Source organism: Pteropus alecto, unplaced genomic scaffold (genome assembly GCF_000325575.1).
Source record: "Pteropus alecto unplaced genomic scaffold, ASM32557v1 scaffold11, whole genome shotgun sequence".
Taxonomy (NCBI): Eukaryota; Metazoa; Chordata; class Mammalia; order Chiroptera; family Pteropodidae; genus Pteropus; species Pteropus alecto.
The window spans coordinates 675046-701776 of NW_006431956.1; the positions used below are offsets into that span (position 1 = coordinate 675046).

A 26731-nucleotide genomic window follows, 5' to 3' on the forward strand; every position below is an offset into this window, starting at 1 on the left:
TACAAAATAATATGCAAAACGGAAATCATTAGCAAGTATGATTAGTAGCTTTGTCTGTCATGTGAGGAGCTGGTGACTTGGGCGGGGCTCGGTGTGGTGGCAGAGCCGGTGAGCCAGGCGCCCTGATTCCCAGAAGACACGAAGCACAGTGCAGACATGCTCTAGACCCTTCTGCCCTTCAAAAGGCTTCGGCTCACTCTAGCACCTAATTGTAGAGAAGCTATGGGAAAACAGCATGGCCATCACAGAAAAGTAATGACAATGGACTTTTCGCTTTATTTATTTGTTCCATCCTAGGAGACTAGAATGATCCCAGCCAAATGAGCCTTAACGTTTCTTAGGTCACTTTAAAATCATTCACTTGAATGTCTCTTGTATTAATTTAAGTCACTCTGTGACCAAGCCATGCCAGGCTATCTTATGTATAAAAGGGTGACATATTAGGATACAGGGGCAAAACCGTAGGCAGGCGGGCCTCTGGGAGGAACTGGTACAAGGAACGAGAGAGCTCAGCTCCTCTCTGTGCGACACCCTGTTACTCTCTACAGGCTGACTCTGCCTGCCTCCCTCGGATGTGGCGGGTAGATGACGGGTGACAGCTCCAGTCAACTGAGTCGCAGGGTCTGTTCAGACGCTCGCACTACTGACACTTAGGCGGATCATTCTTCGTGGTGGGGCGGGCCTGTGCATTGCAGGGTGTTTAGCAGCACCCCGGGCCTCCACCTACTCGATGCCAGTAACACCCAACCTCTTTCTTGCCCCAGCTGTGACAATCAAAACGTCTCCAGACACTGCCAATGTCCCTGGTGGGGGAGGGGCAAAATTCATCACAGAGGGAGCCACTGGACCAGACCGACCAGGGTTTCATAACTCAGCATCAAATTACCAGAAGGGAGAATCTGCTCGGCCCAGCCTGGGCTGAGTCCAACTTGATCCAATTAACTATAGCCAAGGTGTTGGGTCATGTGACAGAAACAGGGCTGCCAGAAGTCCGCACCGGTGGGAGGGGTGGACACTCCAGAAGCCACATTTCCTTAACTGCAGAAGTGAGGTGTTCCAGCCGGACTCTATGTACTATATTTGTAGGTGGTTTAGAGGGAAGTTTTTCTCAGAGATGTACTTATGATGTCTGCATACCTTTACATTTTTAATTTCAAATCTTCTACTATCAGGATCAGGCTTTTAAAACAAAAGCATCAGATGTTTTTTTCATTTATTTCTTCAACTGTTGTTTATTGTGTCTCCTCTGTGCCAGGTACCGGGCTGGGCACTGGTGAGCTAAGCAGATTGGGTCCTGTGTACACAGAAGTCACGCTTTAATTCCAGATTAATTTAAAGGTTACGGTAGTGGAGTCCTACTTTGGATTAGCCCATTTTGTCATTTTCATTTTACCTTCGGTAATCACTATATTTTATGCCGCCGTGGGGTTCCCTGCCTATCCGAACTGAGTGCTGGTCTTGGCATTCATGCGGCACTTTGTGAAGAATCACAATTTGACACTGAATCTCAGTTGCTCACGGCCTTGGAAAAAAATTACAAAAATTGACTCCTACCAGAAAAAAAAAATAACAAAGTATTAGGAAGAACATCTCGACTTTTCTCAGATAACAGAATAATAAGTTATCAGGCTGGCCAGCAAATAAGGATTCACTATGCAGTGAAGGTTATACGGAATGACTCTGTTAGATTAAAAACGAGCTGTTTTTGCAGCTGCTAATCTCACCCCATCGCCCCAAATAGCTGCCGCTCCTCCTGTCCCGCGTGATCGTCGCCAGTGTCCCCAGTGTACTGTGAGACGCTGAAGGCCCAAGGTGCTTTTCAGGCAGAGTTCCATGGCCATGTTAGGTTGAGAGCTGCTGCCTGTTCCACCCTCCTTTGGGAGAGTCACAGTAAATGCGTCAAGGGCTCTGAGTAGTTGTCACTGCCGTAGCCGTTTTTGAAAGAAATCTGGTAATATTTAATAAATCTGACGTGTGTATGTCTTTTGTCCCAGCTCTCTGTTCCTGAGCACATACTGAAAATTAATTTCCTGTGTATAGAATGTACTAAAATGTCCATCAAATTCTAATCCGTGGTAGCAAAGAGCTGGGGTGACCTCCAGGCAGCAAACTAAACTACAATGTAGCAAAGTGAAGGAAGCTGAAAACGGTTGTTGAGAAAATGAGAAATAGAATGAGGTTTCTAGTGCAATGCCATTATTGTAAAAATTTTAAACGTGTGCATTTATACCTTGTTCAAAATATACTCATGCTTAAAAACCTGAGCAGAACTGAACTGTGATGGCGCTCAGTAGAGTGGGTGCATGTGGGGAGAAGAGAGCGGGGAAATAATAATAAAAGACTTGAACTTGAGAAGACATTCTGCAGGTTGAACACATGCCTTTAACTTGACTCCCTCCCCAAAGTGTGTTAAAATGGCATTAAAGGAATAAAAAAGGATATAATCCCATGAGTTCAAAAGATCGACCATTGAAAGGTGACAGAATTTTGACAGAAAGCAGGTGGTCACATCTAACTGACTTGACAGGCCAGAGAACACGGAACCCTCAGGGCCTGCAGGGAGGTGCAGGGCATTAGGTAGCAAACACATTCAAGCCGGGGGACCGGAAAGACCGGGGGTACCGGTACCTGGAAGGCCAGGCAGTGGGCTGGGGTGGGAACGGAACTAACTGGCCGAAGGCGCCCACAAGGAGTAGTGGGTTCCTGGACCCCTCCTGCCGCTGCCCCCTCCACCAACGAGAGAGAGGCAGGCGGCGGGCCGCGGACAGGCCCTGGTTCCGGCTCACGGGCACCGAGGGAAAACTCACGGCATCCACACAAACGGGATTGGGGAGCGGATGCTGACAGCGGGGGCAGGGAGGCGCGTGGGAACTCTGTGCCTCCTGCTCAATTCTGCAGTGAACCGGAAACTGCTCCAGAAAATAAAGTTTACTAAAGAAAAGCAACCGGAAGTTTAAAAAAATGCTTTGGGACAGAATCGCATTTTAAGAAAGCAAAAGAGCATTTTCACTTTAAAAAAATAACAGGTTTAGGAGCCAGGTCGGCGGGCCGTCGGTGTGCCCGACTGGGGACGCGCAGCCTCTGGTCTCGCTCCTCGTCCCTTCTCGTCCCCGGTCTCCTTGCCTTCCTTCTCCCCTTTCTTAGGCGTCTCCTCCCGGGGCGCCTCGGATACCTTCCCAAACCTCTGATGGGAGAAGGCAGGATCCGCCTGTGTGCTATCTGGACACGTGACAGACGAGGCGTTTCCGCCCTCTGGGATGTGCCGAGACCGTCCCTGCCTCTGCCTGTCTGCGTGCTGCTGTCCAATGGGTTTGTCGGGGCTGTTAGCTCTCCAGGGGTTCTGCCCACCCCAGTGCCAAAAAGTCCCCCAGATGTGGCGCGTAAGTGACCGGGACTGGATTTGAGGGCGTGCCCAGCGGAGCTGCAACCCTTCATTCAGCTCACCAAGTGCCTCTTGGGAGAGCCGCTCCAAAGACTGGCATCTGGGCCCACAGCTGCAGCTGCACACAGGGTCACCTGGCACATGGCCTGCTGCGGGAAGCACCTGGGTGCTCCGTGTGCTCTAGAACCTTCCCCGCCCCTCATGGAATGCTCCAAATAACCCTGACTGTGGCTTAGCCTGCTTGGCAGGACGGAAATCCTGTGACGTGGACACATGACTTTAGAGCCGAATGTTTCTACGCTGTTGGAAAACCTACATTGCAGGTTTCACCCATCAAAAGCCCACATTATACATTTTTATTAATTTGCTTTAAAAATAAGTCTAAAGACAAGAGTGTACAGGGGACAGCAGCAGGTGCTCTTCACTCACTTCACGTGCTGTCTCATTTCTGCGCATACAGTGCTAACTCATCTTTTAACAGCCGTGTAGCATTCTGTGGTCCAGCTATGCTATTTTTCTAAGGTTCTAGCATATATTAAAACACAGAAGGTGGAAGAGGCTTTGGAGACGCGTGGTGTAAACCCCCAAATAAAAGAGTAACCTGCACCTATTTGGCAAAGCCTGCACCCACAGGAGGACTGGGGGTTTCACCCAAGGAGCACGCAGCGAGCGAGTGGTGGCCCCCGAAGAGCCTCACGTCCTAACCACTGGGACACGTGCATGTAAGTAGCCTTGTTTGCCAAAAGGGTCTTTGTAAGTGTAACTAAGTTAAGGATCTGGAGATGAAATCATCCTGGATTTAGTGCGGGCTCTAAATCCAATGGCCTGTGTCCTTGTAAGAGAAAGGCAGAGTGGGATGTGACATTCAGAAGCACAGGGAGGAAAGCCATGTGAAGAGGGGCACTATGCTGCTCCATGGCAAGGCAGGGCTGGGGCCTGGGAGGCTGGAAGGGGCAGGAAGGAGCCTCCCCTGGAGCCTTTAGAGGGAGTGTGGCCGGCCACATGGTGACTTCAGACTTCTGAGCCCCAGAACTGTGAAAGAACACACTTCTGCTGTTTCAAGCCCCCAGCTGGTGGTGACTTAAGGCAGACCTAGGAAACTACTGACCTGGATGTCAGGAGCCCTGGCCCCACCCTTGTAAATCAGAGCATGAAACATACGCTCCGAGCCAAGCCACCTACTCACTCTGGGCCTTGGTTTTTCCTTCATCTCTGAGAATGAAGAGACTGGGTCAAATAATGTACAAACTTCCTGTTGTCCCTTACACAGTCTTCTCACATAAAATCACACTCCTCCTTTGAGGTTCGATTTTGGCCAGGCACCTACCTAGTTAGGGACTAGATGCCACCCGTGGAGGGTTAAACAATACAAAGCTACACAGGATGGGTGATGAGTCGGCGATGAGGTCTGCGTTCAGACCGGAGAGTCCACCGTGGCGGCGGGTCTGGGGCAGCTGGCAGCAGGCTGGAGGGGAGGAAGGCCCGCTGGCTGGTGACGGGGTGTGTGAGGTGCGGAGTGGGGTGCTCTAGGGAAGACCAGCTCACGAAGGCTGTCGCACTGAAACGGGATTGCTGATACAACGATTTCCCTCCCCGGGCCATACATGAGTGACATTCCTGAGCGGAAATTTGCCCTGAGGACGTCAGCTCTGACACTAGAGGGGACACAAAGAGAATCTAGGGAACGGCAACTGGGGGGGGAGAGGAACCACTCGGAGAACGACTGTTGGTCTTCCAACCAGATGTAGCTGGGCAAGATGGATGGGGAGTGGGGGTCGGCGGGTTGGGGGGGGGAGGGACACACGTTCAAAACCACACCCAGACGCTGGCCATGGAAAGAAGCCCAGCAGGAAGGCACCATGTCACCAGTGGGGATCTCTGTGGGTGGCGGTCACGTCCTGGGACCAGAGAGGGCGTGGCTGCACGATGCTGTGAACCTGTGTGCCAGTTCGTGGCTACAGGGTAGTCAGCCGGAGGAAGGCGGCCTCCCTGCTCACGGGGTTTGCGGGCAGGCACCCCGAGTTCCCGCTCCTTGTTTCCACAAGGCGCTTCTCCCGGCTGAGGTGGGTCTTGGTTCAGGGTCTGACCAGTCTTGGCTGTGCTTGTGTGTCACTGTGACTTAGAGGCTAGGACGAGGGCCTGCTATCACAGGCTGCGTGTCCCCATGTGACCACAGCGGCCTGCACGGCATCACTGGGGTGCGCCGCTGGCAGGCGCGAAGCCGCTGCTGTGTGACGGAGCGTTGGGAAGTATCCACTCCTCTGGGGGAACGCGGGGCGGCAGGGTGACCAGTGGCCGGGTGGAGGGGAGGCAGGGCCGAGCGCCCGCTGTCCTCGGGGCCTGGCTCCTCCCAGGCCTTCTTGTAATAAACACTCCGGCACTCCTGGCTTCTCCTCCTCACTGACACCGCCTGCCTATTTGGGGTCCCCTTGTCCCATTCCTGCAAGTTCCTCTCACACAAAATCAAACCGGTCCTTTGAGGTTCGATATGGCCAGGCACCAGCGGGCAGGGATCGGGTGACGGTCCGCTGAGCCGCTGTAACCGGGTGATGGTCTGCTGAGCCACGTAAAGCAGGTGCTACTGGAGCCGGTGCGCAGACGGGGAGACTCCAAGGCAGACGGCCGGGGGTGCCGGGGTGGGGCTCAAGCTCCGATGTCCGATAACTGGGCCCTGCTGATGAACCGGTTACTGGGGGATCGATCCCTCCCCACAGACACACTGTCCCCGCACAGCGGAAATGAGACCTCCGCGGCAGCAGCCGTGTGTGGCGCCCTTGGCCGACAGCGTTCCGTCGGAGGGTCTGGGAAGCTGGGACCCTGGGCTGACTGAGGCCTACGAGCTAGCGCCGCCGGCACGTTTCTGGTCTCAGAACCATCGCCAAGCTTCCAGATGAAGAGCCACAGCACTTCTAACAGCAAACACTGAAATAAATGGGAGCCACACAGACATTTAAGGGGGGCTGAAAACAGGACCATCATTTTCCAACTCGCTGACTCCAGTCCAGGGCCAGTGTGGCCAGAGTCAACCCCGAGTCCCCCACTGCACCCAGCACCCCTCGGCGTTGAGGTGTGGGAGCCGGCTCGGCGGAGCTGACCGGATGCCATCATAGCTCATTCTCCCGGAACACCCTGCAAACATGTGCTCTGACTAGGCAGGCTAAATCTTAAACCCCATCTCATTTTTGTCAAAGGTATTTTTCGAGCCTTCCTGTAAAACCAGGCATTTCGTCTATAGCCCTGAATGCATATACTGGCCAGTCTGCCAGGGGGCTGGTCTGTGTGGCCATCTGCCCTGTTGGAAGATCTAGACTAGGGAGTGGTATCTTGCTTCTCACTGAGAGTAACTTGTGAAGAAGAACTGGTTCCAGATGTTCTGAGGGCTCCTTTGAAGGACATGACTCGCCTGTAAAATGCAGCACCTCATCTTTGGGTCAAGAGAAAAGGAGAGATTACTGTTTATCCCTAAGATTGGGGAGAAATTTTTATTTCAGCCTGTTCCATTTTTGGACACCAGCAGATGAGAAAGGCCACCATAATAAACTAGCCAAGGCTGCTGCAACTGGTCACGAAGCTGAGATGTCTGAGAAGCTCATGTCACAGTGAGTAGCTTCTCTGACCCCCTGTCCCTTGTCACTTGGAAAAATATGGTCAAGATGCATTATCCCCACAATGCAGTGCTGACCACGGGAGACCCCCAGTTATAGGGTCCCAGGTCTGCTGTCGAGTCACAGGCAGTTCAGCCCCTTAGCTGGTTCCTGGACGTGGCAAATGAAACCCAGCTCGAAACCAAATAAATACCAAACAGAAAAGCAGGGGGAAAGTGTGGTGGAGCCGGTTAATTGCCTGTTGTCACAGCAACCTATTTTTGGTCCACACTGACATATGAATAGTGAAAGTGTTTCATTACTATTGGAGAGGGGGTGGGTGTCATATGTGCTGGAAAAAATGAGTAAGCCCCGTGGAGAGGCTGTTTGGCCTCTGGGCAGAGAAGTCACACATGGTGCCAAGGCCAGTGAGAAACAGTCAGAAAACCTCTCAGGCTTTATTTCACCAGAAGACACTTGGGTACGTGCAGTGGGAAACTGAAGTTCCAGTCTAGGCACAATTCTGATTTTTAAAAGAAAGAAAAAAGTCTCCCAACTATTTGAAAACAGTAACAAATGCAGCTAACCCTTTCGTGGGGAAACGAGGAACATGTGGTGACCGTCACACCTTGTTTACTGACGAGGCAGAACGCCAGCTGCTCTCTGAGACACTCTAAGGATGGTTTCTTAGATTTAAAGATCTAAGAAAGGCATGGAGATGCGACAGGTCACAGGCACCTTCTACGTGCCAGGCACCGCCCTGACAAGTGCGGGGTGGGAATGGTGGCCTTCTGCAAGTAACTTGGTCCAAAGTCTCATGAATTGTGACTTAGACAGAGCTCATTCTGCCCACCCGCTCTTGACGGAAGACAGCGAGCTCAGGGGACACAGATGTTTCCTGGCCCTCCGGGGTCACTACTGCAAGGTGGCCAGGGTTGAGGGGGGCCGGGTGCAGGCCTGCCCAGTAAAGAGCCACACTTCCCATGCCTTGCATTCCCAACCTGTGAGACTGGAAACCAAGGACTCTCCAGGGGGCGGCACCACTTAGCGGACAGCTGCCCGGGAGAGGCACGCCGCTCTGAGTTAGCATCCAAGTCAGGGCTGCCAGACCTCGCCAACCAAACTCTGGGGCAGGCCCAAGTGAGCCTGAATTTCAGATCAACAACAAAGCCTTCTCTGGAGTAAGCACGTCCCGTGCCATTCCCATAAGTTAACTGACCTCGAGGAGGGGGTTGTGGGAAACCGACCTACACCCGTCAGAAGCACAGTGACAACCTGGACTGGCCACTGGCATGCCGAGCAGGAGGGGATCGGAGCCTGGGCTGAGGCTGGCGTCTGTGCATGCGTGTGCGTGTGCGTGTGTATCGGGGGACGGTCTTGTGGTGAGGGAGGAGAGGAGGCATCTGAAAGGGTGCAGGGGAAAGGGTCTGCAGAAATGACCAACTCAGCGGTTAAAGTCCACTCCTGACTGCCCCTCCCAGGACTCTCTAGCTCACGTGTTTCCCCATAGCTCCCTCCCCCACCTCAAGGACTCTCCAGCTCCCATCTGCTGATTCGTGGTTTGCCAATAAACTAATGTCCTTCCTTATCTCTGAAGCTATGTAGGAAGTACAAGACTGTGTAAAACTGCCTGTTATGTTACCATCGGGGCTCAGCCTTCAGACAGGAATCTGCTGAGCAGGTGCCAGCATCGATAAGTGCTGCTTCCTGCTTATAGCCTCAATGTCCCTCTGTCCAAGAATCCTGTAACTGTGCTGACAACGCCAGAGTCGCAAGACAAACGACCTGTAAGACCAGTGGTCTGGAAACTCGTCCCCGCTGGTGGCCCCCCACCCGAAGCTCCCCCCATCTTGAGTCATGAGGCACTCGCGAAAACTCAGACAAAGGCATCAGGCACCCCGTGCGTGGGCACTGCAGAGGTATATAAACTGAGATAAATCTAACCAAGGGGAGCTCGTGCTTTGGGTCTGTTGAGTGCCCCATGCTCTCCGCTGGCAATAAATTCTCCTTCCTCTAACAAAGTTGTCTTCAGGTCCAATTTCCACTTGCCGGCACTAATTCTTCCTCTAGGAGTTGTCTTAGCGTCCAGTTTCCTCTGACAGTTGTCGCTTCCTGCAGCGGTGGGACTGAACCCGTACCCTGTGGAGCCTGACGCCATCTCTTGCTAGACAAGTGTTAGAATGAAGCTGAATTCTTGGACACCCTTGATAAGAACTGGAACTTTAAGCAGACATAATGGGTCGGGAGGGTCTACGGGAGGAGCTGGGGCTCGTGGAAGTTCTCGCCCTCTGCGTAACGGGGCGAACCTAATGCATGGGACCCCTGTGGGGAGAACTCAGTCTACGACGAGGCTCTACGGCACCGACGCCCCTCCCTTGACTGCCCCTCTCCTTCTGCACCCCCTCAGCATGCGCATGGCTGCCATATCTGCACGCACTGGGCTGCAACCCCTTATTTTTGCCAAATATCCTTTTTCGATGATGAAACACCCGGTTGACGTTATTTCCGTCGATGCCCTGCGGAGTCTGAGACTGCCTGCTGGGCTGGGCCCAGGAGCCCTATCTGCCTGGCGACCTGCTCACAAGTTCCCGCTGTCCCCACCAGTCAAATTATGTCTGCCCTTCAAGTCCCAGCCCGAAGGCCATGTCTCCCACGGAGCTATCTCCTGCAGCCCGTGCCACGTGGCTGTCACAGCCCTCGCCCACCGGGCCCGTCACAGTTACGTGACAAGTCCTGCTGTTCTCTTCGACCAGACCCTGGAGGGCAGAGACAGACGCTTGGCGCCCCTCGTCCCCACCGCCCATGCACAGAGGGCCACACGACGCCCAGCACGAATGGACATGGCCACTCATCTCCTGGGTTTCGGCTGTGCGGGAAAGACAGGCATCATCGCAGTGTGAACAGCCGGCTCCAGGAAGGAGCGGTGAAGCCACGAGACAATTTACCAGGAGGGGCCTGCCTGTAGAGGGGTCGGCGAAGGCTTCTCTGGGGGGTGACATTCAGGGGACCTGGGCGACCAGAAGTAAACATGTGGCAAAGTAAGAGGAAACATTTCTGGGAAGACACTGAGGTAGAAGGCAATCTGGTCTGTCTGAGGAACCGAAAGGTCTGTGATGTGAAGTGTGATCTGGAGTCGTGAAGTGTGACGCACAAGGGGCGGGGCTGCGCGGGCTTGCGGGCAGGCGTCCTGGACGGCTAGGAGCCAGGACACGACCTGATGTCGCCAGCTCTCGCGGGCTGCTGTGTGAGAACCACAGGAAGGAAAGGACAAAAGCAGAAGCAGCAAGACCAGCTTGGAGGCCGTTACAGTCACTGAGGCTCAAGAGGCGGAGTCTAGGTTTGAGAAGTCTCCCCACGTCCCACCTGCTGTCCCACACCGGTGCCCCTCCCCGCGAAGAGGCGGGGCCTACTGCCTTCCCCGTAAAGCTGGGGAGTCCCCGCCCTGACAAAAGGGACGTGGGGTGTGACACTACATGACTCTCAGAGGCAAGGAAGCTGTGATCCGCTTCCGCCTGGCCTCCCCTGACCCAGAACAAGAGGACACCGGCGCAGGGGACCTGGAGGAAAGTGGACCTATTTGAGATGCCGAAAGGAAATAAAATTAACAAGACACAGTCACGAAAGGGACCGAAAACGTCTCCGTTGTGAAGGAATGGGGGAGGCCCAGATACACCTTCTTTAAAATTTCTTTATGATTTTAAGGATGCACATGTTCGAGATCTTCATTCATTTGGTTTAATAATTTGATTCCTGTTAAAATGCACACAACTCAGGGACTGGTGAAGTTTGAATTTTGTTCATTCACTAACATTTAGCATGGATAAAGACTGAGACCAAGTTTCCTGATAAACAAAATGGAGGCACCAAGGGCTGGGGGCGGGGGGTGTCCCCAGGGAAGGAAGGAGAAAGGAAACTGGGCACACGAAACACCAGTGGCGCCTCCACAATGACACGGTGTCGGTCCTCCCTGTCACACTCGCTGCTCCCAGCAGTGATGGCTTTCATTCGCCTTGGACAAGGGGACTCTGCTGGTGCCAGTTATGACACCAACAGCTAACGCTCACGGTGCTCCCCGTGCGGCAGGCGTCACGGGCACCGGCCCACCTCATCCTCACAATAAGAAGGCGGCAAGCCACTGTGACTCCTTTTACTGACCCTGAGGGCAAGGAGTTTGAGTGACGAACACAAGGTCACAAGACTGGTGAGCAGGGGCAGGGGGACCCACACCCAGCTCTATTGCCACAGATGGCCTCGTGTCCCTTACGGATTCAAAGGTCTTGAGCCAGCTGCTCTCTGCCCACTAGGACTTTTAAGGCTGTGACTGAGGAGAGTATGTGTGTCTCTGCTAAGGGCACATGACAGGGACCCTCTATGCCCCCAACTTAAATTCTCTTCTAAGATCACGTGGTTAAGCTGTGGCCAATGGTACATCAATGGAGAAATGATATACAGGCCTTCTTTAAAAATGGGTGTGACCTCTCCTTCACCCCTTGTCCCTGCACAGGCTGGTGTGCCATCCTGGACCCCACAGGATGCTCAGCACGGCAGAACCACCGGAAGGAGCCTGGCTCACTGACCTAACTCACCCCGGGCTGGTTTCGCCCAGGCTCCTTCATGGGAGAGAAATAAGCTTGTGTTTATGCCACTGTTATTTTGGGTCTTAGCTAAAGGAACTAAATTATATCCTAATAGGCAACAGGGGAGGTGTGAATAGAGTACTATGAAAGCTCTGAGAAGGGAAAATTACATGAGAAAATATTTTTATTGATCCCTGTCCCGTGAATGTGTACGCCTGTGTGTGCACGTGTGCACACGTGCACAAGGTCAGGGAGGTGGGGGTTTTAGGAAAACCTGGTGCCTACACGAATGGTCCAGATAACCCATTTTCCCTTGCTTTTGGGGCTATGTCTTTCCTTTCTTGCAAACCTCTTCCTCAGTGGCTTCTGTTTCAGTCTAATGTCAAATGATCAAACAGAGTTGGCCAAGTGTGGGAAGGACGCGAGAGATCCAGACGGCCGTTCCCCAGGCCAGAGGCCTCTGCAAGCTGGCACTGTTCCTGGGCTTCTTACGTTCGTCTGAACCTTAGTTGACTGTGAATTTTCAAGCAAGATGAAGGAAAATAAAGCCCATGAATACTGCATCTGGCTCAGGTGAAAGCGCTAGACCTGAGAGCTGCTTCAAACTGATCGCAGACTGTGATCAGAACTGCCCCACCCACCCACGCTGCCGGTCTCCCCATCCAAGCACCCCAGTGACTAGCCTTGTGTACGTCTGCACGTACTCAACAGGCTTTTTACATAGGAGCTGTATAGGTTATTTGTTGTTTCCACTTACGCATGTATACCGACAATTTCATAGTTACCATTTGAGTTTTATGTAGAACTAATCAACATAAAAAGAACTTTTAGGCCATCGAGTATTGGGACAGTTTGCTACTAGGTAACAGCCAATCAACACGGATAAAAATAGGAAAAAGAAATAAAAATGGCCAACAAACAAATCTAAAGATCCTGAATCTGACTCATAATTGAAGGAACACAGACCAAAACAAAGAGCTATTGCATCTAGTAGAAACTGTGACAGCTCCCAGTACCCATGAAGGTGCAGAGGGGTCAGCACAGCCACACGCGGTGGATTTTGGAGGTTCTCCGGCGATATCAGTGGTGGGCGTGTGTGCGTTTGACACCCCAGACTCACTCCAGCCTTTTAGTGTGACTGCACCCTAGACCCACTCCAGCCTTTTAGTGTGACTGCAGAGGCAGTAGTTATAAACCGCGTTTCCCAGGCTCCCCTGGGCGAGATGTCCGGATGTGAGCTGGGTTCTGCTAGCTCGTGAGTCTGACGAGGACCCGCGCTGCTGCTGGCAAACACGCCGGCTCAGCCCGCCCGGGAACCGGTCTGCCACCTGCTGCCATGCTGAGCACGGAGCCCCTGCACGGGGGTGAAATCAGCAGGCTCTGTGGTCTCTGCTGCTCCACAGGCCCCCAGTGTGCCTCCCCGCGAGTGCGCGCTGAGCCTCTGCAAACCTGGAAGGAATGGGGTGATCTGAGATGGAGGCTGACCGAAACCCCCGCATTCACGCAGAGGCCGTCGTGCCAGGCCAGACAAGGCACGGGGCAGAATCCGGGTGGCTGACAGGTTAATTGTTCCCCAGAGCTTTTCTCAGGGATGCTGTACATCAGTGGTCCCCAGCCTCTGTGGCACCAGAGACCGGTGCTCCTATGAGAGTCTAACGCCTGGAGATCTGAGGCGGAGCCGAGGCGGTGATGCTGGCGCTGGGGAGCGGCTGCACATACAGATGAAGCTGCGCCCACTCGCCCGCTGCTCACCTCCTGCTGTGCGGCCCGGTTCCTGACAAGCAACTGATGGTACCGGTCTGTGGCCCTGGGGTTGGGAACCTTTGATGTAAATGCTGTACGATATGCCTTCGCCACACACACCAAGCAACCCCGGCCACAGCTGTGGCCAGGGGCCAGCCCCATTCCTACCTCGTTTTTTCTCAATAAAGATCCCATTGCTTTTTCTAAGAAGGTGAGAAGCCAGACTGTCAAGTATGTACGACATCATTATTCGTCACTGTAGGAAACGCAACACGTTCCGCCAGCCCCGCAGCCTCCAAATGCTGATGTTAACCAAGATGCAAGGTGGGCTCCCCCGGAAGCTCTCTCATCTCCGTCCTCTCTTCCTCTGCCAAAGTCCCTTCGGCTCCCGGAGCTCAGAGCCCCCGCTCTCCCCCGCATGAGGTCCTCCTCTGCGTCTGCAAACACTACGGCCTCACTGGCTCTACAAAAACCTATCTCGTCCAGCTGCCTTTTTAGACCTTTTTTTTTGTTACCTGACGCTTCCAAAGAGCACACGCCTGCTCAGGCCACCGCCTCCCAGCCCTGGCTGCGCCAGATCCACTGCTTTCAGTCCAAATGGACACAGTACCATTGACCATCCTGCCTATGTCTTATCTCAACAAAATGGCAAAAGCAACATAAACTCACAAACACCCACAATAATACGGTGGAGTACTAAAGAGCGATTAAAACGGAAGTTCAGTTTGGAAAAGCATTAGGATATGCTTGCAATATGAGTTACAGAAAAGCCGCGCATGTGGCACCATCTCAACTATACACATTTAAAATGACTAGCGGAAAAAAAGTGTTACTTCTGGGTAGTGGAATTATAGGTTATTTTTGTTTTCTCTTAACTGTTCTGTATTTTACAAGGAGCCTTAAAAATCTCTGGGAAAATAAAAAGGGACATTTCTCTGGGCTGCCCCCTGCTGGTGGGTTCCAGTAACGTCAAGGTGAAGCTGAGCTTTGTGCCCCTCCCCACACTACCTCAGCCCCCTTCCTGTGTAGTTCTCTCTCTCCTAATTTTTTGGTCTGAGTTTCTGATTTTCTTTCCCATTTTGCAATCCCTTTTCTATTTTAATCGTGTAAATACTTTCTCACGTAATTTATTTTGATTAACACATGTTGGGTCCTAGGTGTTTTCAAATGTTTACAATTCTTAGCAATTTGTGTCTCTTCCCAGGACCTCTGCCTGCCTGGTCAGTATCAGGAAGTCACTGTGGCCCAGGACCCACCGAAAGCCCCATGGAAGTGGCTCCCGGGTCAGGCGCTGGAACCCTGGTGCACGTGTCGGGGTGCTCTCTGGTGGGGAGATGCGGTGGGCTGCCCAGTGCCCTTGGCCCCATGAGTGGGAGCTGACAGCTGTGGGGTGCCTGTGAGGAGCGTGAGCCCAGGGAGCGGCAAGAGTTGGAAGGCTGCAGCAGTGTCTGGACGAGCGTCTGCAGGCTTGAACCCGGAGCCAGCTGGGCTGCAGCAAAACGAACTGAGCAGGGCTTCCGGCTGGACAAGTCGGACTCCTGGTTCCCAACATGGGTGACCAGGTGAATCGTGGTGTCACCAAGTTAGGCAGTGAACACAGGCACATATGGAAGCACGTTATGAGGAGACCTAGGTTTTGAATAAATTGAATGTGGAATAGCCTCGGAACATGCATAAAAAAAGTATAACAGGCAGCAGAAAATAAAGGTTGGAGACTGGAGTGTCACCAAGGCTCGGGTGCAGGTGAGCCGAGGGGAGCGGGGAGCTGCTCTGGGAGCACACGCAGAATAAAGACAGCAGTGAGGGGAGACAGAAGCGGGCACACCAGCACTTACGGGACAGGCCCTACAAGAGGCGCTCACGGCGGAGCCAGAAAAGGAAGTCAGAACGAACATCCCAGAGCGTGTCATCAGAGGTGACAAGGACGAGCTTCCAGAATGAGCGGGAGTGACTGATAACTGGACCAAGAGGACCAGTAACGTGAGGACGCAGACTGCATTACTTGGTCTGGCAGAGCTGGACTGCAGCGGGCTGAGCAGTGCCTGGGAGCTGGGGAGCGAGAGCGGCCCGTGACGGAAGTGTGGGTGAGACAGATGCTGGAGATGGAGCCAGGAGAGCCGCATCGGGCAAGAGCCAAGGGACGAACTGCGACCACCTGGGCAGGGCGCTCAGCACAGGACCCACCTCGCAGCAGGAGGTCGAGCAACGTGAGTTGTTACCACATGTAAGAATTTCTAAACCTTACTGGGCCTGTGGATACAGTAAGCAGACGAGACAAAGCCCTGCCCAAGGGGCTGACGTTCTCGTGGGGGAGACGACGAGAAACAAATAACTGAATGTACGGTACAGCCGATAGCGGTAAACGTGGAGAAAAAAGAAACAAGGGAGACAGACATGCTGAAGTTGGAAATAAAGGTTCAGATCAGGTGGCCTGGGAGCGCCTCGCCAAGAAGGTGACTTTTAAGGAGAGACCCAAAGGAAGTGAGAGTACCTATACTTAGAAGTAGGGAATAGTAGTGATCATCACTATTGTCATTAGCATTCTTAATACCTCGTCGTTACAGTGACGGATTGTTACTATGTTGCCACTACCACCTTTGCCACAATTGACATTATCATCATCGCTGCCATCTCTAGAATGCCTGGGAACGAACCTGTAACCTGATATTCCATCACTGCTGGCTGGTAGGCTCCTGAGAGCTGGTAAGGCAGAGGCCAAGCTGCAGATGTGAATGGGTCCCGTGCGCAGTCACTGCAAACAAAAAGTTGCTTCACACGCGTGTAAAGGGACGAGGTGGCCAGCGCCAGACTGTGCTTCCGTCCCACCTGCACATGTGGCTGTGCACAGCTTCAGACCCAAAGGGCAGCGACACAGATATTCTGAAGCCTGGATCAACGCGGATGCACACAGTGTGACTTAGAGATCACAAGACAAGAGCACATAATCGAGTTGTGTTTCCGCCAGAGGCTTTATTTGGCTGTCAGAGATAGGACTCAGCCAGCACCACCCGGGAATAATGGAGAAGAATCTGGAATTTCTTGCTATTCGCCCAGCCCAGCACACTGCCGAGAACAGCTGGGTGTGTGACTAGCTCTTACTGGACCACACTGAACAAGGAGGCCGGGTCTGGCCTGTGATGGGTGCGTGCAGCCTTTTAACAGACTGATCTGGACTAATTATCCTTTGCAATTCAGAGAAAATGACTGAAAAAGTAAATAAAGGGAAAGAATCCAAATGCCTGAAGACTTGTCCTATTTTCAATTTGTTTAAATTGCTACAAATTTCTTTCAAGTTACAATAGCGAGCATTCACTGCTTCATGATCACAGGCTTTGGTGGCAGATGGCACATGACAGGAAATATGACCTGTGGGCTTGAACGACAACCCTATTTTTCAACTGACGTAATAGAAAAGTTTTGAAAATATCTTGGATGAGCTTTTTAGGTATATTTATTACCTGAAAGGAGCCAATAAAGTACTTGCTTAATAAAAAAAAATCACCTCCAGATCAAAACATAACTTAACCAGCAGTACTACTGCTTAGAATGCAGAATGTTTTCATTAATTCCTTGCACATGTCTGTGTAAGTAGATCACAAGCGCTTCCTTCCTGGCTGGAAACCCAAATTAAGCCGCTGTGACGAAAACAGGCCGATCAGGACTTACGGCTTGAGCCAACAGCAATTTCTTATATTTTTAACATTATCACTGCCTCACCATAATACCTACTATAAAACGTTTCATCCATACACAAATACGTATACAAATGTACGTAATCACGTTACATTCGTGCGCGTTGTGTGCTTCTCTGAGGAGCCCAGATACTGACTTCCCAAACTTCATCTAAGTCCCCTTGAAGGGAACGAAAAGTGAAATGCAGCCTAAGGAGAGACTCCAAGTGTGTCAAGCCCTCGGTATGGCCAGCGTCCATCTGCTCCGGGAGTCCCCAGCTGGAGTGGAGAGAGGGAGGCTGAGAACACGGGCCACTCACCGATGTCACTGAACCTGGTGACGATTTAGCAGCGTTTCGTCGCCTTTGCTGGGAAATGCCGTCACGTTGTGGCCAAAGCACTGAAGGACGTCCGTGCTGTGTATGAGCTGCTGAGCCGAAGTGCCCGTCACGTCTGGGGCGTCCCTCAGCCCAGACCGCAGGAGAAACTCGACGCAAGCCGCGTGCTGACCCGCGCAGGCCAGGTGCAGGGCTGAGCAGAGACAGAGGTCACACGAATTTAGTGCACGGCGCCAAAGTGACACGGGCCTGGCGAGCAGGCTGCTCCTAACGAAAATACCGATTCTTCTGGCTACACGGATTTTATATTCCCATAGTCCATCTACGTGACTCTGCCTGCACTGGATCAAAACATTTTTTCTTTTGACCTGATTGAGTTGGAAATGGTTTAAGAATAACAAGACCAACTGGCGAGGACTTAAAAGATTTGTCTAAAACAGCAAAGAAAGTTAAGGAAAAATGGGAGACTCTACATGGTATGAAAACATTTTCAGCTTTGTGAATTCCCTGTGTAAGTAATAATCTCACCACGAACAAGAAGGATGTGACAAAAAGAAAAATGGCTGACAAATCTTCCCACTCTGACTAGAAGTCAGCCCTGAAGGGACCCTGGAAGCAGTGACCGTGCCCGTGGCTCCGGGGGAGGGTTAGTCATCTGTGGGTCTGAAGCATTACGAAGCGCCCACTGAAACCCTGGTGAGATGTCCGCTGACACAAAGAACATCCCCGAAGGTTACTCTGAGGTCCAAATCTAAAGAATTAGCTCTCAAAATATCCTTCTCGGCCCCAAATTTAGAAAACTGTAGTGATTATAGTTTTTAAATACACTTCAAAGAGAGATGACCTATGAAGAATCTACATGACACCTGGATAGCTGGCGGCATCATGGACAAAGATACAAAATGCTTTTATGTCACACGTACTGTTATGGTTTAAAACAGTAAGAACAATCATAACAGCAGTAGTGGTGAGCAGGCATCATCATCGCCATGGTAACAGCAGTACTGTTACAGCTTTGTAAACAAAGATGTTATTGGAAAGTAAAGTTGCTGAGCTACTCGGCTCAATGCCAATGTTTTTAAAAGTCTGTGTACCGCTTACATTCCTTTACCAGTAACTTCCAAGGCACACATACAAACACGTCGTACCTGATCGCTTTCTGTCATCCTCAGCGTTGAGGTTGGCGCCCAAGGAAACGAGCGTCTGCACTGTGCTCACGTGTCCTTCCTGAGGGTTGAAATAAACTCGTTAGCACCGTGACAAGGGCCTTTAAACACAAACTCCACCGCATATATTAGGTCCTTTTTCTAAAGCACTCAACTGCTAAAACTGAGTTTCCCCATCTAAGGGAAAACTCGTCACATCACTCTCAAAGTCCAATACCAACCTGTCAAGACAAGTCTGGGTGACAGTTATCAGGGCACAGACGACCCACTCTGCAGGCCGAAGCATGCACTAACACACTGGGGTTCCCTTCAGTGTGAGGGGTGCGTTGTGACCTATACAGAACACACAATCCCAAATGTTCCCAGGCAAACACAGGCTTTGCCAAACCCTTTAGGGCAGAGAGACCAGAATAGACAGCGACCTCCCTTGGGAGTCCTGTCACAGCTGGCCGTGACACTCACGAGGCAATTTACACACTTCCTGTCCAGCCAGTTAGTCCCAGGGTCTACTGAGATTAAAATCAAGGCTGTAGGTTCCCTCTTCCCATGGCTGGACCCACCAGCTTCTCACGCCCCGTGACTGCAGACCATGCTCCCAGCCCACCGCCATCTGTCCCTCCACTTCCTCACAGAGGAATGCAGGCAGGGGAGTGTAGTTCACCAGAAAATATTTATTCTTGTTGCTAGAAGAACAAGTAAAGGCAGGTAGCTAATCGTGTTAAAGGTAATATGGAAAATACTCCTGGCATTTAAAACGGGAGGCTGCAAGCGGTGGCTCTTCTGGTGAAAACTTTCTGCATGTCTTGAATATTTTACACCCTGGAGAGCCCAGTAAGTGCAGTTCCCTTGCTTTCTTACCTTATGAAACCCACCATTAAGGATAGAGAGCAATGGATTTTTATGGCTTCTCATGATACTATTCTTAAAGACAAAAAACGGTGAGAGGAAACATAAAGCCCAAGCATCATGTGGAATGAGTGGTGTTCTCAGTTTTTACCTAACGACAAATAAAGGCAGGTTTCTATCTAAAAGAACACAGGACTTCAGAGCCATGACATTTCAGGAGCGTGTCACAGGCAATTTCTTCCGGAGATGGAGCTGAAGAAACAGGACTATGGAGTTACCCATCTGTGGGGTACGGCAAGCCTGAGGAAGCAGGGACACCCTCGTGAAAGGAAACAAACCTTAGCTGCATAATGAAGTGCTGTGAGGTGGGTTGACGTTGCCCTCACGTCTACATCAATGCCAAGGTCGGACACCAAGAACTGGATGGCTTCGTCCTGCCCGGTGACTGCTGCCCTGTGCACAGCCTGGGCCCCCAGGGAGTCCTCGGCGGAAACGCAAGCCTAGTAGATTGGGGACACAGGAACAAAACTAAGAAGCAGAGGAACCGGGGTCTGTGGACGTCTGGCATCTTGGCTAAACGTTGCTGTCTGTGTACTTTTTTTCTGGGCAGATGCTATATAGCTTTTGCCAGATTCCTCAATGACTCTCTAAGCAAACAAACAGTGCACTCAGTGAGAAGAGTTTATTATTACTAGAAAACAGCTGTTTATTGAACACTTACTTTGCTAACTGCTTTATGTACACTATATTATTTAGTTCTTAGAGTGACTCTGAAGAATTTTAATTCGTCTCCATTTTACACATGGGAACATTGATGCTCAAAGAGATCAAGGAGTCCACAGGGGGCGCGGCAGTGCTGGGATTTGAACCCGGGATCTGAATAACTATGATTTCTGTTTATCCTATGACCTAAAACTCATAGGAAGAACCAAACGGATAAAACCAAACCATTGCTGTACCTTATGTTTCTCAAGGAGCAGCCTGGCTATGTCGATGTGCCCACACTGAATCGCATCCATAAAGGGGGTGAGGCCACACCTGTCTCTGCAGTCTGGTTCATACTGACACCTAGAGCCCAAACCCAGAACAACAGAGCTGAGAAAAGCTACCGCTTGGCACCGAGTGGACAGTTGTTGACGCTTGACCGCCTGCAGGAGATGGCACGCCTCGCTACAGAGCTGTGGAACCCTGGAGCCCTCGCTCTCTCCCCTCCCATCTCAGCATCGGAATCCAGCTCAACAGCACGTGGACTTTCCCCAGCAAACCTGCTCCTCTTCTAACCTTCCTCATCCCATTTATGGACCATCACCGCTCCAGCGTCTCATGCCAGAAGCCGTGAAGTCATCCCTTAGCCCTCATGACCGAGCTATTACCAAAACCTCTGTATCTTTAAAACTGTATCTTTCTCTCCTTCTCCGCGTTCACCCCTTAAGACCAAGTCAAGAGACAAAAGCCTCTTAACATTTTTTGCCCACCTCAGCTCCCACCTTGCCAACCCATTATCACAGCTACCAGAATAACCTTTTCACCATGTAATTTGGGTATGACTGCTCCTGTTCAAAACCTTTAACGCACTTCCAAAAAACAAAGGATAAACTCTGAAACCTCGACGTGACCTGCAATGGTCAGGATAATGTGGCACCAACTTACCTCTCCAAGTTTCTCTCGCCCACAATCCCCGGGCTTACGGCAACCTACCTTCTTCCTGTTCCTACCTTCTCGGTCCTGCTTATTTCCCAGTCTAACTTTCTTTATGGTCCGACCTCCCACTTGTCCCATCTCCTTCCATTCCCACCTTCCTCATGGTCCTACCTGTCTTTCCATCATCTCGGTTCCGTCTCCCACCTGTCCTATCTTCTTTCGTTCCTACCTTCTTCCTGGTCCTATTTATCCCACCATCTTCTCAGTCCCACCTCCTACTTGTCTTATCATACGTTCCGACCTTCTTCCATGCCTACCTCCTTCCTGTTTTATCTTCTGTCTGAAGTTCTTCCTGTCCGTCCATCTTCTCAGTTCCACCTGGCACCTGTCTCTTCTTCTTTCGTTCCTACCTTCCTCACGGTCCTACATGTCCCACCTTCTTCTTGGTCTGAGCCACTTCCTGGCCCTATCTGTCCTCCCATCTTTTCGGTTCCACCTGCCACCTATCCTTTCTTCCGTTCCTATCTACTTCGTGGTTCTAGTGGTCCTCCCACCTCTTCAGTGCAACCAGCACCTGTCCTTTTTTCCGTTCCAACCTATTTCGTGGTCCTTCCATCTTCTCGGTCCTGCCAGCCATCTTTCATCTTCTTTCGTTCCTACCTTTCTCGTGATCCTAACACGTCCCACCTTCTTCCCACCTGTCCAACTTGTTGTATCTACTTTTGTGCCTGCGATCTTCACGGTTCTACCTTTTTCATGGTCCGGTCTCACCTCCCATCTGTCCTATCTTTTTTCTTCTTACTTACTTCACGGTCCTACCTGTCCTCCCATGTTCTCAGTTCCATATGCCACCTGTCTCATCTTCTTTTGTTCCTACCTTCCTCATGGCCCTACCTGTCCACCTTCTTCCTGGCCCTAGCTCCTTCCTGCCCTACCTTCTCAGTCCCACCTGCCACCTGTCCAATCATCTTCTATTCCCACTTTCTTCTCGGGCCTCCTCCTACCTGTCCCACCTTCTTCCTGTCCTTCTCCTCCATACTACCTTTTCTGTTTCTATCTTCTTCTGCTCCTTCATTTGCCCAGCGCTTTGCTGGCTTTGCATTTGCTGACGCCCTCTGCTTTTATCTCTCCATTATTCACCTGGCAAACTCCACCTCATTCTTCAAATCGCAGCTTCGGTGTGACCTCACAGAGGCCTGTCCCCCTCCAGCATCAACAGCACCTCTGCTCCCGTGTCATCACTGTTTCTTTGCAGTGTTCCAGGGCCCCCCATCTGAAAGTAGCGTCCCTATGAAAACTTTCAGAAGCCAAATGGCATAAAGCCAAGGGTATCTCTGGCTTTCTGAAAGTTGGCGTTTGCCACTTCACTTTTACGAAGGACCTACGTTAGTACAGTAACAGCTTTTTTTGTAAAAGTGAAAATCCTTTGCGAATTGTTTTGGTGAAAAGAGGTATGACGGTAGATCTTGCGTATGAGCTAAGTGGGGTAATGTCAACTCGATGTCTCTGCCTGGACGTCTCTCAGGTACATGGGACTCGATGTGTCTGAAAGTGAGACCGTCATCTTCTACCACCAAACCTACTCTTCCCCTGTCCTCTACCTCGGTAAATGGCACCGGCACCATCACCATCACCAGGTGCTTAGGTGAGACACCTGAGTCATCCTTCTCCCTCAGTCCCTTTATTCAGTTATTCGCCTAGATCTGTTGATTGCACTCAAGTACCTCCAGATCTGTCTTCGCGCCCATGTCAGCGTTAGCCCAGTCGCCGTGATCTCTCATCTCACTGCAACAGCCTCCCGACACCTTGCCCAGCACCCGTTCTGCTTCTCCTGTAGTCCATTCTGTTTTGCAACCAGAGGATCTTTGAGAAATGCAAGCGTATTACCCACCCCCTGCTTAAAACGCTTCAATGGCATTTTACATGCTTAGGGTAAAATCCGAAATCCTTCTCGTGGCCTACGATGTCACACCTGATCGATACCTGGCCTCTCTCTCCCGCCTCACCTCGCACGGTTCTCCCCTCTAGGCCTCAGGCACACCCTGAGCGCCTTCGTTTCTGACGTGCCCTGTGCTTCTTCCCAGCTCTGAGCATCGTGGTCATGTTATCTCTGCCTGGCATGCTCCCCGCCTCCCACTGCCAGCCTCCGTCAGGTCACAGCTGAGGTGTCACCGGGGCTGAGATTCCTGACGCCTAGGCTAAGCTGGGTCTCCCTGTCATACGCTCCTGTAGGGAGCCTGCAATTCCTCGTAACACCCGCCAGACTCACACAGCTGTGCAGTGTCTGTGAGTTCCCTGAGGGGAAACCAGGCTTGTGTCTGTTGTGGCCCCTGCATCTGGTACAGTTCATAGTAGGCATCAAATGAAGAAATGAATATCTGTTGAATGACCAGACGAGTCGATTTTTTTCTCAAGTCAGTTAGCTATTTTCCTTTTACATCCTTTGAGTTATCTGCTTATGTCCTTTGTTCATTTCTTTTTTGGTAGTGTAGTTTCTTTTTGAACAATGTCTGAGCTCTTTGTGTAGCATCGATATTAACTCTCATAATTAGTAAATACTTCTTAATTTGCTGTTTTGTTCTTACCTCTGAAGAAGCACCTTTACTGCCTCTAAACAGCCATGCATCGCTGGGAGAAGAGAGTTGAGAATTAGAGCCTTTTAGTGCATATGTGAAATGCTTCCTTCCTCCTGGCACCTGTCTTCGGCCAATCCTTTTAGCTATGACTTACAGGAAGGAGTAATTTTTATTAGGTACATAAAAATTTAGCTGGATAAGGAGTAAAGAAGGATGCTTTTACTGAACGGGTTTACAGCCAACACTGATTATTCTGTTTATAGGAGCACTTTTATGGCAAATTTTTAATCCTAAATTTATCTACTCACTTTTATGATGCAAATCCCTAGGGCCTGTCAGATTTTGCCCAGGAAATGTAAATCACTTTAATAGTAATCCATGACAATATAACCAGGAATTTAATTCTTCTACTAAAACAGCTATAGTCAATAATAAAGATTGTGACTACTTGTTTTTCTCCACTATTTTGTGAAATGGCTGGACGCTGACTGTTTCTCCAGAAAAGCAGGGGAGCTAGTCAAATAATTCGCAAGAACAGAAAGGTTTCCTACTCACTGGCAAAGTTTTAAAAAGGATTCCTTGGTCCCTAACTGCCCACGGTAGCTAGAATAATTGTATGCATATTTCCTAAATTATACCATGTCACAGGTATTGGCTTTTAAAGAAACCAAAAGCGCTGCATTCTAATTTAGTGTACTATCGAGAAGGCTAAAGATTTCTAAGTGTCTTGATCTGGACTCTTGAGCTCCTTCAAATCCATTTCATCTTATACCACAGCACTTTTGCTTTTTACTAATTTAAAATAATCTACAAATAGTCCAGAGTTAAGGATAATTACTCCAAACAATGAAAACTGTACCCCGAATTTATACTTGGCATTACCACTAGATAAGTAAAATTTACTCAGACCCAGGTGTTGAATTATAAGCACCTAGATTTATTTAAATGTCTAGCACTATAGGTAGGTATTGCTGAGGATTTTTTAAAAATGGTCTCTTTTCCTCCTGCCTTTAATAATAATCACAATGTGAAAACAATCATGAAAGTAGCGAGCACTGTGCCAAGAGACTCGCATGCTTCCTGTCCTTAAGCCCTACGACAACCTGTCACGAAGCATTATCGTCGTTATCCTGCTGATGAGGAAACTTGATCAAGAGATTGAGTTCCTTGTTCAAGGTCAAAGACTGAGTGAGGACCGGCTTAACATCTACCTAGCTGGGGGGGGGACAGATAAGCATGAAAAGTGAACTCATGCAAGGAAGGAGAGCATGTTAAGTGCTAAGTGACATTAGCTCTATACAAAGTGTTGTCAAGACAGCCCAAAGCTGCTCTTATTTCCTGCCTTCTGTCGCCCTCTGGGTCACCCTGACTCGGGGAAGTTCGGCAGCACTGCGGCAGCAGGCCGCACACCTGTGCCTGTACCCTGTGCGGCTCTGGGCATACCTGCCGTGTGCAGAGGAGTTCTGCCAATCTTGCTGTCTGTCTTCCAGGCAGCTGGGCAAACGGTGAGCAAGTACTGGAGGACTGCAGGGTCGCCTTCTCGGCTGGCGATGTGGAAGCTGTTCCACCCGTCTTTGTTCTTCAGAAGCGGATTGGCACCATGCTCCACGAGGTCCTGGATCACCTCGAGATTCCTCCTCGTGCAAGCCATCATCAGAGGAGTCCTAAGGTCAAACAGGACCAGCTGTCAGATCAAAGGGCATTAGCAGCGTGTGACCAGGTCTTCAGAAAAACGCACGTCCTCAGCAGAGGTGGAAAACCGAGAGGACTCAGGAGCCAGGAAAACAGCTTGGACTGGCAACTCTCTGCCTGCCCCGAGGACCCTGGAGGAGACAAGGGGGAAATGACTGAGGCAGGCACATCCAGAGGAGGAGACCAGGGTGGCAAAGCGGCTTCTGAGCTGGTTTATGGTATGGCACTGAATCGAGGCCGAGCTACTCCGAATCACAAGCAGCCTGTCCTGAAGAATAGCTGTGCAAGAGGCGCTCTACTGGACTGACCCCATTCACTGCAGTCAGAAACCATTTATACATCAAATTGCGCTGAAAAGTTTAAAAAGAGCATTCGACACCATGCCTAGCCATAAGCTATACATTGGTGAACCACGTGAAACAGCGTGATTAGTTTCCGAACTGACTTATACCCATGACTCTGGGGGAGCGAACTACATTCACATCAAGGGAGGTGGCTCTGGCCTTCCTCTGCTCCCTCATAAATGATTTGGGGTACGCCACTTCACCTCCATGAGCTTCTGGTTTCTCATCTGCCATATGAGGAAGCTATGGCTCCTGATAAGCGGGGGCTGGTCTCGCTTACCTCCTTACTCACGGGGTTCGAGCCACGTCCGGCCAACGGTGGGAGCTTGGATGAGCTCTAAGGTCTCATCTAGGGCCTACCCTCTATAATCGCTATATTAATTTCCAACGCTACTTTTTTGGGAGTAATATAGTAATGATAGCGAACGAGAGATTAAGAGGGAGAAACCCAGAGAAATAGAGGCTGAAATCTTCAAGGGCTTCACAGCGGGAATGACTCTGGAGCAAGGCAGGAAAAGCAGGTGAGGTATTCTAGAAATCTAAAAAGGTGAGAATGCGCAAAAATGTCTCACCATGACTACATCTCCCAAACAGATCAAACAAACCTCATTTCTTTTTTCTTTTTCTTTTAGGAGGCTATTTCCTTATCTGCAGAATTGCTTTGAGGAGTGTATGAGGTCTAAGCCTCTTGGAACTGTCTGTAGACTAATTTACTAGCAGCAGAAGAAATCAGTCTTGTGCTTAGTCATAGCTAAAATGAAACCCTCGAAACACAACAAGGCCCCCTCTGCTCCCCAGTGGGCAAGTTTCATTTCGGCTGCTGCATATGGCTGCCCGCTGTGTTTCTTATTTCTACCACATCAAGGAACTACTTGCAGGCAGGAACTTCGTTATGTTATGACTCTTAAGACGTTCATAACCTCTAAGGAGCCCATAGTGAGCTCTGAAAACAATGCTGACCTAACAGAACACAGCTGGTCTATGTGATGGTGCAGGTGAGTGTCTCTACTGTGGAGGTCACGCAAAGCTCCACGTGATGAACTCAGAGAGCACCAGCAACACAAGTGTAGTACAATCTGGTGACATGTGCATACAGATACTGCTTACAGCCATGTCAATTCCTTAGTTTTGTTATTGTGCTGCAACTAAGATGTTACCTTTGGGGAGGCGG

General features: G+C 50.7%; 1 protein-coding gene across 10 annotated transcripts in view; it reads right to left on the reverse strand.

Moving 5' to 3' along the window:
- Positions 1-26731, reverse strand: part of ANKRD16 (ankyrin repeat domain 16) — a 27412-nt gene continuing 681 nt past the window's right edge. The window contains exons 2-10 of one of the 10 annotated variants that reach the window (XR_003044813.1): positions 24968-25188; positions 23534-23576; positions 20267-20375; positions 19646-19807; positions 18444-18522; positions 17278-17488; positions 1725-6304; positions 1394-1550; positions 1-1294 (exon numbers count right to left, since the gene is read on the reverse strand). Coding sequence is in view for 7 of the 10 variants with exons in the window: in XM_015585653.2 (XP_015441139.1) it covers positions 17283-17488; positions 18444-18522; positions 19646-19807; positions 20267-20375; positions 23534-23576; positions 24968-25188 (820 nt within the window). In the remaining 3 variants the exon portion in view is untranslated. The other 9 variants (XR_003044812.1, XR_001516436.2, XM_015585653.2 and 6 more) reach the window with 9 other exon arrangements.